This window comes from Ostrea edulis, chromosome 4 (genome assembly GCF_947568905.1).
Source record: "Ostrea edulis chromosome 4, xbOstEdul1.1, whole genome shotgun sequence".
Lineage (NCBI taxonomy): Eukaryota > Metazoa > Mollusca > Bivalvia > Ostreida > Ostreidae > Ostrea > Ostrea edulis.
This window is the reverse complement of record NC_079167.1, coordinates 48,661,300-48,673,799: the sequence shown is the minus strand read 5'-3', so window position 1 is coordinate 48,673,799 and position 12,500 is coordinate 48,661,300. Positions and strand designations below refer to the sequence as shown.

General features: G+C 36.1%; 1 protein-coding gene across 3 annotated transcripts in view; it reads left to right on the top strand.

The window, feature by feature from the left end:
- The window catches only part of LOC125670041 (uncharacterized), a 56,390-nt gene that overhangs the window by 36,878 nt on the left and 7,012 nt on the right, over positions 1-12,500 (top strand). For all 3 annotated transcript variants that reach the window (XM_048904953.2, XM_048904954.2, XM_048904955.2), the window contains exon 10: positions 231-418. In XM_048904953.2, the coding sequence (XP_048760910.1) occupies positions 231-418 (188 nt within the window). The remainder of the gene's footprint in view (positions 1-230; positions 419-12,500) is intronic.

Genomic DNA, 12,500 nt, shown 5'->3' with positions numbered 1-12,500 from the left:
TAAAAACTAAGAAAATTGTTGTATTTGTTATATATTTCAATATACATTAAAAATTTGAATAAAAGAATATTGAAACATTATTTTATTTATGCTATAAGTATACCTAGTATGTACTTTGTTATTTCCATAAGGCATTTTACTTATTTTTCTTAAAGTCTTCAGGAATCAACTAAAATAATAGGTTATTTCTGTGTGTTTATGCATATTCACTGCACTTAATTACCTTGCAGGTGAAATTTGGATTTCATGAAACAATCACAAGGTTTTACATTGCGGAGGTGGCATATGCCATCAATCATTCCCAAGGAGTGGGCTCTTTTGAGGCATTTCTAGACAGGAACCACTATCTCCTGGACAAGACAGTTATATCGCAATATTACTCTCATAATCACCTGTACTCTGATACCGCCAGACACCAGTAAGTACTGATACTATACACAGTGACCATCATGTACCAGTCAATACTTAGTCTACACAGTCAGGCACCACTCAGTACTCTACACATTAAGTCAGGCACAAGTCAATACTGATGTTTTGCGTCTATCAGGCACTAGTAAGTACGGATACTATACACATTGATTGATTGATCGAATATTATTTAACGTCCCTCTTGAGAATATTTCTCTCATATGGAGACGTCACCACTGCCAGTGAAGGGCTGTGAAATTTAGGCCTCTGCTCGGCACTTATGGCCATTTAGCAGGGAGGGATCTTTATTGAACCTTGGTTTTTGCTGTCTCATCCAAAGGACCACCCCATCTAGTAACCTCTTACGACAAGCAAGGGGTACTGACTGTCAGGCACTCTTCAGTATGGATACTGTACAGTAACTGTCAGGCACTAGTCAGTACGGATACTGTACAGTGACTGACAGGCACCAGTCAGTACGGATACTGTACACATTGACTGACAGGCACTAGTAAGTATGGATACTGTACAGTGACTGACAGGCACTAGTAAGTACGGATACTGTACACATTGACTGTCAGGCACTAGTCAGTACAGATACTGTACACATTGACTGTCAGGCACTAGTAAGTACGGATACTGTACACATTGACTGTCAGGCACTAGTAAGTACGGATCCTGTACACATTGACTGTCAGGCACTAGTCAGTACAGATACTGTACACATTGACTGTCAGGCACTAGTCAGTATGGATACTGTACACTTTGATTGTCAGCCACTAGTCAGTACAGATACTGTACACATTGACTGTCAGGCACTAGTAAGTATGGATACTGTACACTTTGATTGTCAGGCACCAGTTAGTACGGATACTGTACACATTGATTGTCAGGCACTAGTCAGTACGGATACTGTACACATTGACTGACAGGCACTAGTAAGTATGGATACTGTACACTTTGATTGTCAGGCACCAGTTAGTACGGATACTGTACACATTGATTGTCAGGCACTAGTCAGTACGGATACTGTACAGTGACTGACAGGCACTAGTCAGTATGGATACTGTACACTTTGATTGTCAGGCACTAGTCAGTACAGATACTGTACACATTGACTGTCAGGCACTAGTCAGTATGGATACTGTACACTTTGATTGTCAGGCACTAGTCAGTACAGATACTGTACACATTGACTGTCAGGCACTAGTCAGTATGGATACTGTACACATTGATTGTCAGGCACTAGTTAGTACAGATACTGTACACATTGATTGTCAGGCACTAGTCAGTACAGATACTGTACACATTGGCTGTCAGGCACTAGTCAGTATGGATACTGTACACATTGATTGTCAGGCACTAGTCAGTACAGATACTGTACACATTGACTGTCAGGCACTAGTCTGTACGGATACTGTACACATTGATTGTCAGGCACTAGTCAGTACAGATACTGTACACATTGGCTGTCAGGCACTAGTCAGTATGGATACTGTACACATTGATTGTCAGGCACTAGTCAGTACAGATACTGTACACATTGACTGTCAGGCATTAGTCTGTACGGATACTGTACACATTGACTGTCAGGCACTAGTCAGTACAGATACTGTACACATTGACTGTCAGGCACTAGTCAGTACGGATACTGTACAGTGACTGACAGGCACTAGTCAGTATGGATACTGTACACATTGACTGTCAGGCACTAGTCAGTATGGATACTGTACAGTGACTGACAGGCACTAGTCAGTACGGATACTGTACACTTTGATTGTCAGGCACTAGTCAGTACGGATACTGTACAGTGACTGTCAGGCACTAGTCTGTACGGATACTGTACACATTGACTGACAGGCACTAGTCAGTACGGATACTGTACACATTGACTGACAGGCACTAGTCAGTACGGATACTGTACACATTGACTGACAGGCACTAGTAAGTATGGATACTGTACACTTTGATTGTCAGGCACTAGTAAGTACGGATACTGTACAGTGACTGTCAGGCACTAGTCTGTACGGATACTGTACACATTGACTGACAGGCACTAGTAAGTATGGATACTGTACACTTTGATTGTCAGGCACTAGTCAGTACAGATACTGTACACATTGACTGACAGGCACTAGTAAGTATGGATACTGTACACTTTGATTGTCAGGCACTAGTCAGTACGGATACTGTACACATTGATTGTCAGGCACCAGTCGGTACGGATACTGTACAGTAAAACTCTGATATAGCAAATTTCTGCGGACACTCTATAAAAATTCACTATAAGCGTAATTTGCTATACGTTTTTAGTGAATTCATAATTCAAATATAACAAATTCGTAATAAAACTGATTTGTTCTATATGTATATCAGTTGTATAAGAAAGTAGCAATCGATATACTTGGGTTTGTATTGTCTCTAAGAGAAATTAAGCCTATATATCTTCGAGAAGAAATATTCTTAAACAAGAAATATACACACTGATTTATATATGATAATTTATCTTGATGGATTATTAAGTCACGCAAGCACATGTCAAATGAAAAATGTCATCAAAATTATGTGCAATACATACAGTGTATCGCAGTTGTCATTTACTTGTTGCTTTACACAAAAAAAGGATTGTACGATAAAATACAAGAAATCAAACTTCATATTCAAGAGTAGTAAACAATACCGACAATATATTTGCTAAACGCATGTGTAAGTATTGTTTTGTGTTAACAACCTCTTTTGAAAAACTACAAACAGAAATTTCGTAATAAGTGTGGATTCTTTATGGCAAAGGAGAGCGATTGTTAAAAATCACAATGAGTTTGAAATGAAAAAAATCGCTATAAAAGGTGATTTTACGTACATTTCCAATTCAAGGGGAATAGGAATTTACTTCGTTATATCCGTAAATTCGCTATATCCGTGTTCGTTATAGACGCAGATTTTTATATAGAATATATAAAGAATTTGCCGGGGAAATCGATTTCACTTTGCTATAGCCGTAATTTTGCTATATCCGTATTCGCTATATTCGAGTTTTACTGTACACATTGACTGTCAGGCACTATTCAGTACAAATACTGTACACATTGACTGTCTGGCTCCAGGCAATATGGTTGTGTAAAACATCATCAGGTGTACTAGTTGTATTATTCAATGACTGGTTACTGATGCATACAATCTCATTTGAAATTCTATATTCGGTCTAGACTGTCATGTGATCTTCCAAGGAACTAAGATTAAAAAAATCACAATTGACAGGGAGTCTAGTAGTCTCTTAATACTATTCCAGATTATCTTCCAAACTTTAATTACACCTTTGGCTTCAAGAAAATTAATGCATACATGCACTTGAATTGAAAACCCCATTTATCATTTTTGCTCACTTTTATTAATCACAGCTGTGCTTTATAACATATATGAATATTCAGTTAACTGTGATCTTTGATTAAGATGATATGGCCATCTATGTCATAACCCTTTTTTTATACGCCCGTCTTTAGACGGGACGTCTTATGGTACAGCGATGTCTGTACGTACGTCCGTCCGTCTGTCCATCCGTCCGTCCGTTCGGGGTGTTCTCTTTATAATTTCATTTCCCTTTCACATATCACGCTGAAACTTGCTGTGTAGCTTCTTTGTGGGTCACTCTAGATCATACTGCAATTTTGATCCATTTCGACCTTTTTTCCAGGAGTTTTGCTCCTTTATTTGGAAATAATTATTATATGGAGGGTACATAATTTGTCCGCCCTACTCCTCCCACAGTTTTCAAGTGAGAGCCTTCTTATTTTGTGGAGTGTTTGTATGGGTATTGAAGATGTGCATGTGGGATGGATTTTGATTTCCTACAATTTTTGAGAAAATTACAGGTTGTTGAACTTGTCTATTTGGAAATTAATATTCTATGGAGGGTACATAATTTGTCCGCCCTACTCCTCCCACAGTTTTCAAGTGAGGACCTTCTTATTTTGTGGAGTGTTTGTATGGGTATTGAAGATGTGCATGTGGGATGGATTTTGATTTTCTACAATTTTTGAGAAAATTACAGGTTGTTGAACTTAGTCTATTTGGAAATTAATATTCTATGGAGGGTACATAATTTGTCTGCCCAACTCCTCCCACAGTTTTCAAGTGAGGACCATCTTATTTTTTGGAGTGTTTGTATGGGTATTGAAGATGTGCATCTGGGGAAGGGTTTTGATTTTCTTCCATTTTTGAAAAAATTACAGGTTGTTGAACTTGGTCCATTTTGAGGAAATCTCGATTTTTAAACCAAGACCCTTTGTTCATATGAAAGTTTGTCACAGCCTCATGATGGCTGATACTACCTGAAGCAAAGTTATACAAACTAGAGCAAAGCTCGTTGCAAAGCAACGAGAGGTCTTCCGTCGGAGCTGTGTGACATAAAAACCTTGAACTTGACCATATGTCCTTGGGTAAATCCTCAATAGGTAAGAACAAAAGAGGTAAACATAAGGTAGATTGAAAGGGCATGACCGTAAATTAACGATCTGTATAGTATACTGTTAAGCATATGTTGGCAAAAATACTGAATGGTAGGAACTGGAACTTCCTGTCCTTCCACCTTCCACCCATGCTGTGACTAGGAAGGTATGATCTGTCATTTGTCAAGATCAATAACCAAAACTCTTTACATTCTCTGTAATGGATGGTAATTTCAAATACAGAATTTTCAGACATACTCTGTAACCTGATATATCATTATTTAATATAAGAACAGGTCCTGAATAGTCTGCAGATACATCGGTGCAGTAAATTCACAGCAGCTCCAGTCTCCCAACAGTGTTTAAATATACTTTTTTTTCTATTATGTGGGAAATGATTCCGCGATACCAGACTATGTTCACAAAATCGAGTGGTGTTGATTGACAGGTGCTCATATGCATGTAGCACCATGCATGCATGCATGGATTTCGTGTTTCACAGTTTGTGATAATTAAGACAAGAGAAATTTTTATTGATATTGTAAATAAAACGTAGAAAATTAAATGAAATTTGATACAGGAACCGTACATGAGTATGTGTGTGTAGGATCTAACTTTTGCCTTCTTTCCCTCTTGATATGTTATACGTAACATCACCCCGGGAAAAATTATTTGAAATACTTATCCAGTGATTTTACAAAAGACGAATACAAGTTAAGTTTTTAGAAAGAAAATAATCAACTGTGACAGGAAGATAAGTACTGTAACGATATAAGTAGTTTGGCTACACTGGCGATTCTGACTTCTCGTATGTAATTATGAAATAGTTTAAGAATTTAATATATATCATTGAAATGAAGCTATAAAGGTGTACTATGAATTTTTATCGTTAGGTGTTTAATAAATTTATACTACTCAAGTACATGCATGTATGATCTCATTCCACGAATCAGTCTTTTGAGGCGCGCGTGTATGTGGGATTAAATTCTTTCAGCATTTAACTTTTCAGTCCCAATAATGAAAAAAAAATTACTATTTAAATTTATAAAATTTATGGCTCAGGACATACAATAAAGGTTTATAGCTGTTACCAATATTTCATAATACAACAAAATTATGATAGCATAATATTCAGACTGAAGAGAATAATTCATCGAGTTTGAATTATTTATACATACAAATCAAATAAATTGCTCTCAAATCTTGAATATTTTATTAAACTTTAATATCTATCTGCGTAAATACATGTAGGTATATTATGTACACAGTGCGCACAGAAGTCGCGTATGAATTTCACGCCAGGGGCACGTGCCAAAGTTACATAATTTGGACCAGGAGTTCTGAATCAATGTGTAATCAAAGTAATTGTTTTTAAACAATAAAACAACAAATCATTTGAAATGAGACTGGTCGGCCATGGGTTTCTGAATATTCTATACGCATGTTTAGATTTGGTTTAATCATGATTATAAACTATTGATTTCAAAACATGTTCAGAAATAATTCGTTATGTTTGTAAAATGTATCCATTTTCTTTTTCACAACGAAGAATTTGAGTAAAGCTTGTGTGTTCAGTTAAAGTAGTGTGAAATCACAGATCGCTAGTCCAGCAGCGATGAATCTCCGATATTAAACACACATTCAATTAGACATGATTGAGAAACGAACTGTATATTAAATTGCAGATTTTAAAATTGATGCCTGACTCAATGCTCTAGAGTTTTGAATTTAAAACAAATCAAACGTAAGACCAGGGACGTATAAACAAGTATATACATTCCCGAAAAGACTGAATTATTCGAAAAATCCAATATGATCAAAAACATAACATTTTGTGTTATATTTAGGACGACAATGTTTACTTTGTGTACATGCCCTGGTTCACACGCGATGGTTCCTCGAGGCGGTTACGTAATTGTAAACAAAAACAAACCCCGCGGTGTATGTAAGATGCGTGTAGTTAATGACTGAGTTATTCTATGCTTGAAGGTTTGTTTCTTCAATTAAATATATCGTTGTTTTAATAACAAACGTAGAAGAGTTAACCTTTTCCTCTATTTTTCTTTGGAACAATTGTTTATATTAAAGCTACTAAATAATAAAAAAAAAAAAGTTGTCGATAGATGATTTTTAAAGGAACCATAGATCACGTTAAATCCTTATTTTAAAAGAATATTAGCATTTCATGAAGTCAGATTTATCAATTAAAGCAAGTTTATTTAAGTTATATGCATATTTTTCCCCCTTCACCTACCTAATGATACGGTTACCTGTTTGCGGGTCAAGCTTTTTACTCATATATAACACAATACTCGAGCAAAATATTATGATTATGAGATCAATAAGATGTTAAAGAACAACTTTTCCAGCGAAAGCCATATCGAAATATTTACCATTTTTGAGTTATAAAGCGAAAACTCTGAAGATCCCCAGATCCCTAATTTAAGGGGCCAGCCGCTTTTTAGGGATATCAAAAGAAAGCTCTTAACATTTTGCACAACTTTTGTTCTACATGTCTTAACAAAATATTTTTAGTTTAAAAGATACAAAGGAAAATATATGTAATTTTTTGCTCCTTTAGGCGTCTTAATTTTTTAACCCTGTCAACCACCATTTCAAACGCTGTAATCAGAAAACAAAAAATGATGTGCACAACTACAATGCTCCTACTTTCCATTTTCAATGCATTTTCTGCTCAAGCTTATACAGTCTCAGAGTCTTTGTCTGGAAACCAAAGCCCCTAAAATTTCATTCAAAGGGGAATAACTCTGAACAGAAGGGAATTTCTGAAATGTAGTACATGATTTTAAAATTGTTCTGTAAAGTTTATAAACCCTGAAAATTTGAGCAAAATCCATGCAGAAATGAACGAGATATGAAGCTTCAAAGTTAGCATCTAGGAAAAAGAAAGAAAAAAAGAATAATAAGAATAATCTTAACCAGCACAATCAGTAGAACAAGAAAAACACCCTATGAAAGCATTTCACGGGCGTATTATGTACCGTTTGCGATACTCTTGGTTTTTGGCTCATGGAGATATTAGTCCTAGAATCAACAAACTTTGTCAGTTGATGCATCTGTAGAGAAATTTTGTGAATTGCAGCTTAAAATCATGTAAAACTGACCAAGTGTTTTAAGGGAAGTAATCCCTGTAAATGTAAGAGTAATGCAGTAACCTTATTCAAACATAATTTATGCATCAAGAAATACACATTTAATCATAAATCTTTTATTTTATTTATTTTTTTTGGTGTGTGTACGTTTTCTTTTAGTTCGCCGTGTACAGATAATTAACATAAGATACATGTTAGTACTTCATGGTTTGCTTACTAAAGACGAGAGCTGGGAGGTTTAATAAATGTATATACAATTTTCGCGATGGTCGGTTTCCGTTTAATCATAAGATATAACTATATAACAATTGATGTGAATAATTATTTTGTTTATAAAAATAATCACATAAAATAAATATACATTATTGTATTACAGAAATGCATAAACTTAATGAGTGCATAACAAGTAGGGTGATTCCATTTGTCCCATGGAAGTAATTATCTAAGCCACGGTGTTTCAAGGACTTCAGTTAGATATGCAAAAATTATTTTTGATCAGAGCCAAATTACATTTGTTCCATGAGAGTAATGATCTAAGCCATGGCATTTCAAGGGGACATGCAAAGATTCTTTTGACAAAAGCCAAATCACATCTGAATATAATATAAGAAGGCTGTTTAAATGATCTGTCACACCTTTAGTTATAGAGCATTTTTTTCGACAAACCAAAATTGTTAAGTAGTTCATACCATGTTGTAGAAATTATCGAAATGAAATATGTTTTGAAATATCATCTCTGTAGTTATTTGAACAATTCAAGATAAGATGGACAAATCAATAGCAACGGGGACACTACAGGGTTTCAGAGATCCCCAAATCTCCTTTGGTAATAATTTTTAGGTCACCTGAGTAAACTCAGGTGACCTATTGCAATCGGTTGTCGTCCGGCGTCTGTCATCCGGCGTTGAACATTTTTAACTTCTTCTTGATAACTACCAGTCCAATTCTTTTCAAATTTAGTATGAAGCATCTTTGGGACAAGGGGGACATAAATTGTAAATTTCAGGTCTCCAGCACCCTTGGGGCCTTAGGGATGAGGCAAAAACTGTCCAAAATTGACCAATTTTCAAAAATCTTCTTCTCAAGAACCGCACATGTGTAAGAAAAACTAAATACATGGGGATGGAGAGCAGGAAGGCCTCTACCAAAATTGTAAATATCATGATCCTCGGGGTAGGGGTTCTGACCCCAGGGCGGGGCCAAACTTGGTATATAGTGTTTATCTGTAAAACACTTAGATAACATCTTTAGTGCTGTTGATACTATATTGAAACTGAATAAATATTTAGAAAGAGCAGGTAGTCCTTTACCAAAAATTGTAAATTTGATGATCCCAGGGGTAGGGGTTTTGGTATCGGGGGGGGGGGGGGGGGGGGGGGGGGGGCCAAAATGGTCAGTTATGAAATGAGTGAACAATAGACATTTTTAACTTCTTCTTGATAACTATCATTTCAATTCTTTTCATATTTGGTATGAAGCATCTTAGGAACAAGGGGGACATAAATTGTAAATTTCAGGATTCTGCACCCCTGGGACCTTAGGGGCAGGGCAAAAACTGCCCGAAATTGACCAATTTTCAAAAATCTTCTCAAGAATCGCACACATGTAAGAAAAACTAAATGCATGGTGATGGAGAGCAGGAAGGCTTCTACCAAAATTGTAAATTTCATGATCCCCAGGGTAGGGGTTCTGACCCCAGGGTGGGGCCAAACTTGTTATATAGTGTTTATGTGTAAAACACTTAAATAACATCTTCTTTAGTGCTATTGATACTAAATTGAAACTAAATGGATAGAGCAGGTAGTCTTTTACTAAAATTGTAAATTTGATGATCCCCAGAGTAAGGGTTCTGACCCCAGAGTGGGGCCAAACTTAGTATATAGTATTTATGTGTAAGTTTGCTGATACTGTATAAAATCTAAATGCATACTTAGGAATAGCAGAAAAGGATGTACAAAAAATGGTAAATTTCAATCAAAACCCAGGGTTATGACTTTAGGATGAGTCCAAATTAGTCATATCTTTTGATGTTTTAATGTTAATACACCTATTATTTAAAGCCTTTCTTCAGTGTATGCACTTTTGAAGGCAGTGACGTTTTAAGAACACATCTTGTTTTATACGGTTGCTGAACATTAGAATTTAGCTTAGGTATTCAGAACAGGAAATATTTTCTAGATTTCATAGCCCATGGAAGTAGTGATACTTTTCACTAGTATTCAGGTGACCAATAAGGCCTGTGGGCCTCTTGTTATTGATGAGTAGTATAAATTTACTTTGGAAGGAGTCAATTTCTCAATGAAATTATTTTGTACATTTAAATCAGATGTAAAACAAATAGGTGCACTCATCTGTTTTATGATAAACATCTGACAGGCGTATTCTGTGCACTAATGGTGTACTTTATTTCCACTATTTGACATGTGGTTACCTGATGAGTAGATACAGATCAACTTTATATTTTGTTACTGTTGACCTAACTTTTCTGACAAGAATTGTATCATGGATACAGTGTTTTTCCTTTGATGTTGCCTATTTGTTAAATCTAGTTAAAATGAAAGGGATGGAGGATTAATGTGCATTAAATTCCAATCCGATAACTTATTAACACACACTTTTTAGATTTAAAACGAAGTGCAAAAATGACCCCCAAAAAATTCGTCAACACAGAAAGTACAGAGTATTCCACCAAAAACAGTTAATTTACTTGAATTCACTAATGAGACTTTTAACCAAAATTTTTTTCCAACAATTAAACAAGTTTCTCAAAAATTTAATGAAATTTGGCAATGTTCATACTGAAATGCATGATTTGTGAAATCCGCCATTCATTGCTTTCTGCACTGGCGGATCTAATACTTTGCTCACAATCTCAGCTACCTTCAGGCATGATCATTTGTACTTCCGCACTGCTCTCTCCGATATGTGACCAGTTCTCTTCATAATGGCTTGTTCATCCATTCCAGCACTGTATAACTGACTGTATAACTGACTAGCACACATCCACTTTCCACTGTGGTTAATGAGGTTTGTTAGGAGACCCCCTTTCTTATAGATGATTTTCATGAAGCTCTTGTTCATGGCATTTACTTGAGCACCATATCGGATAGAGTTTCCCACAAGCGAGCATCTGTAAAACTCTTCATCACTTCCTAGCACATCGAGATGTTGTTGGAAAGAGTGGGCAATACATCGACCTCCTATAAAAAATATCTTTTATAAGTCATAATTTAAAATGTAAGAAAGTGTTTCTGTACGTAAATTGTACTTTACATGAAGGGCTTTTCTTTTAATGATCTAATAATATATGCTTAATGACAAATATGGACACATGTTTTATGACATACCTGGTTGACAAGAGTGACGAAAATCCTTACTCTAAAGAGACAGGTGGGCGGGGCCTCCCTTGAAAATCTTATTTGAAACAACCGCTCCACCCCCACCCCCCACCCCCCCCACCCCCCCCCCAATGAAATTAATGTATTTCCCTCAACCATCCCCACCAGTAATCAGGTATGCACAAGTCAGACTTCTGTGCTCATCAAATTCCCAAAGTCCAAAGAGCTTACACTTAAAAAAAAACACCACAGGTTCATTGCAAAGTTTTTGCAGATTTGTCACTGACCATTTCTATTTCCTACAGTAGTTCTCACTTAACTTTGGTTCCAAGCCCTTTGGACAAAAGAGATTTCATTTTTGCTGCGTGTTTTTCTAAAATCTGCAAATCCAACATCTGAGAAAAAGTTATAATGTCTTTCATTGTTGCAAATACCTAAATAATCCATAAACGAGATACACTGACTTTGATGGATATTCACAGCCATCCTTCTTACGAGTGTCACATACAAAATGAGACAAGGAGTAACTTGTAGTACTAACATTCATTTGAAGAAGTTGCAGTACTGCGAGTTCAAGCAGGACAACGTCCATTCTTCTCTTGGCGCTATTTCTCAAAAGCTCCATAAGCCCAAAGTGTATTCCTCTTTGTATTCTGGCTTTCTGGACTAGAAATTAACTTTTCAATTTCAGAATCGGATATCCCCATGACTCTTCATTCATTTCGATTAAAAATCTCCATACATTTCTGGAATGTTCTGATTGCCTACATCTGCAGGCAGCGAAATGTTAATGTCCATGCTGCTCTCGTTGCCAATGCTGATTTCATGCATTCCATCAATTAATTCGATCCTCTTCTTTCTCGATTGCATCACAAATGTGATGAAGTAATGTATTATACGCAAAAAATCAAAATTGATTGTTCCGAACACATGGTCCATCTTCACACTCCCCTCAACAGTTGTGCTATACCACAATGGGTGACAATGCTTTGCGATTTATTGGCACAGTTTACTGTTACCATGATACAAGTTATTTATAGAACAGTTACTAGTAATACCTGGTAACTATATTTATCATTCATCTGCATTGTACGAGACTTGTTGCTGGCGCAACTCATCGAATCCCAATGTGGATGTATGATAAATACAGTTATTACTGGTGAACTGGTCTCTAAATATAACTTGTAAAGCTTAGT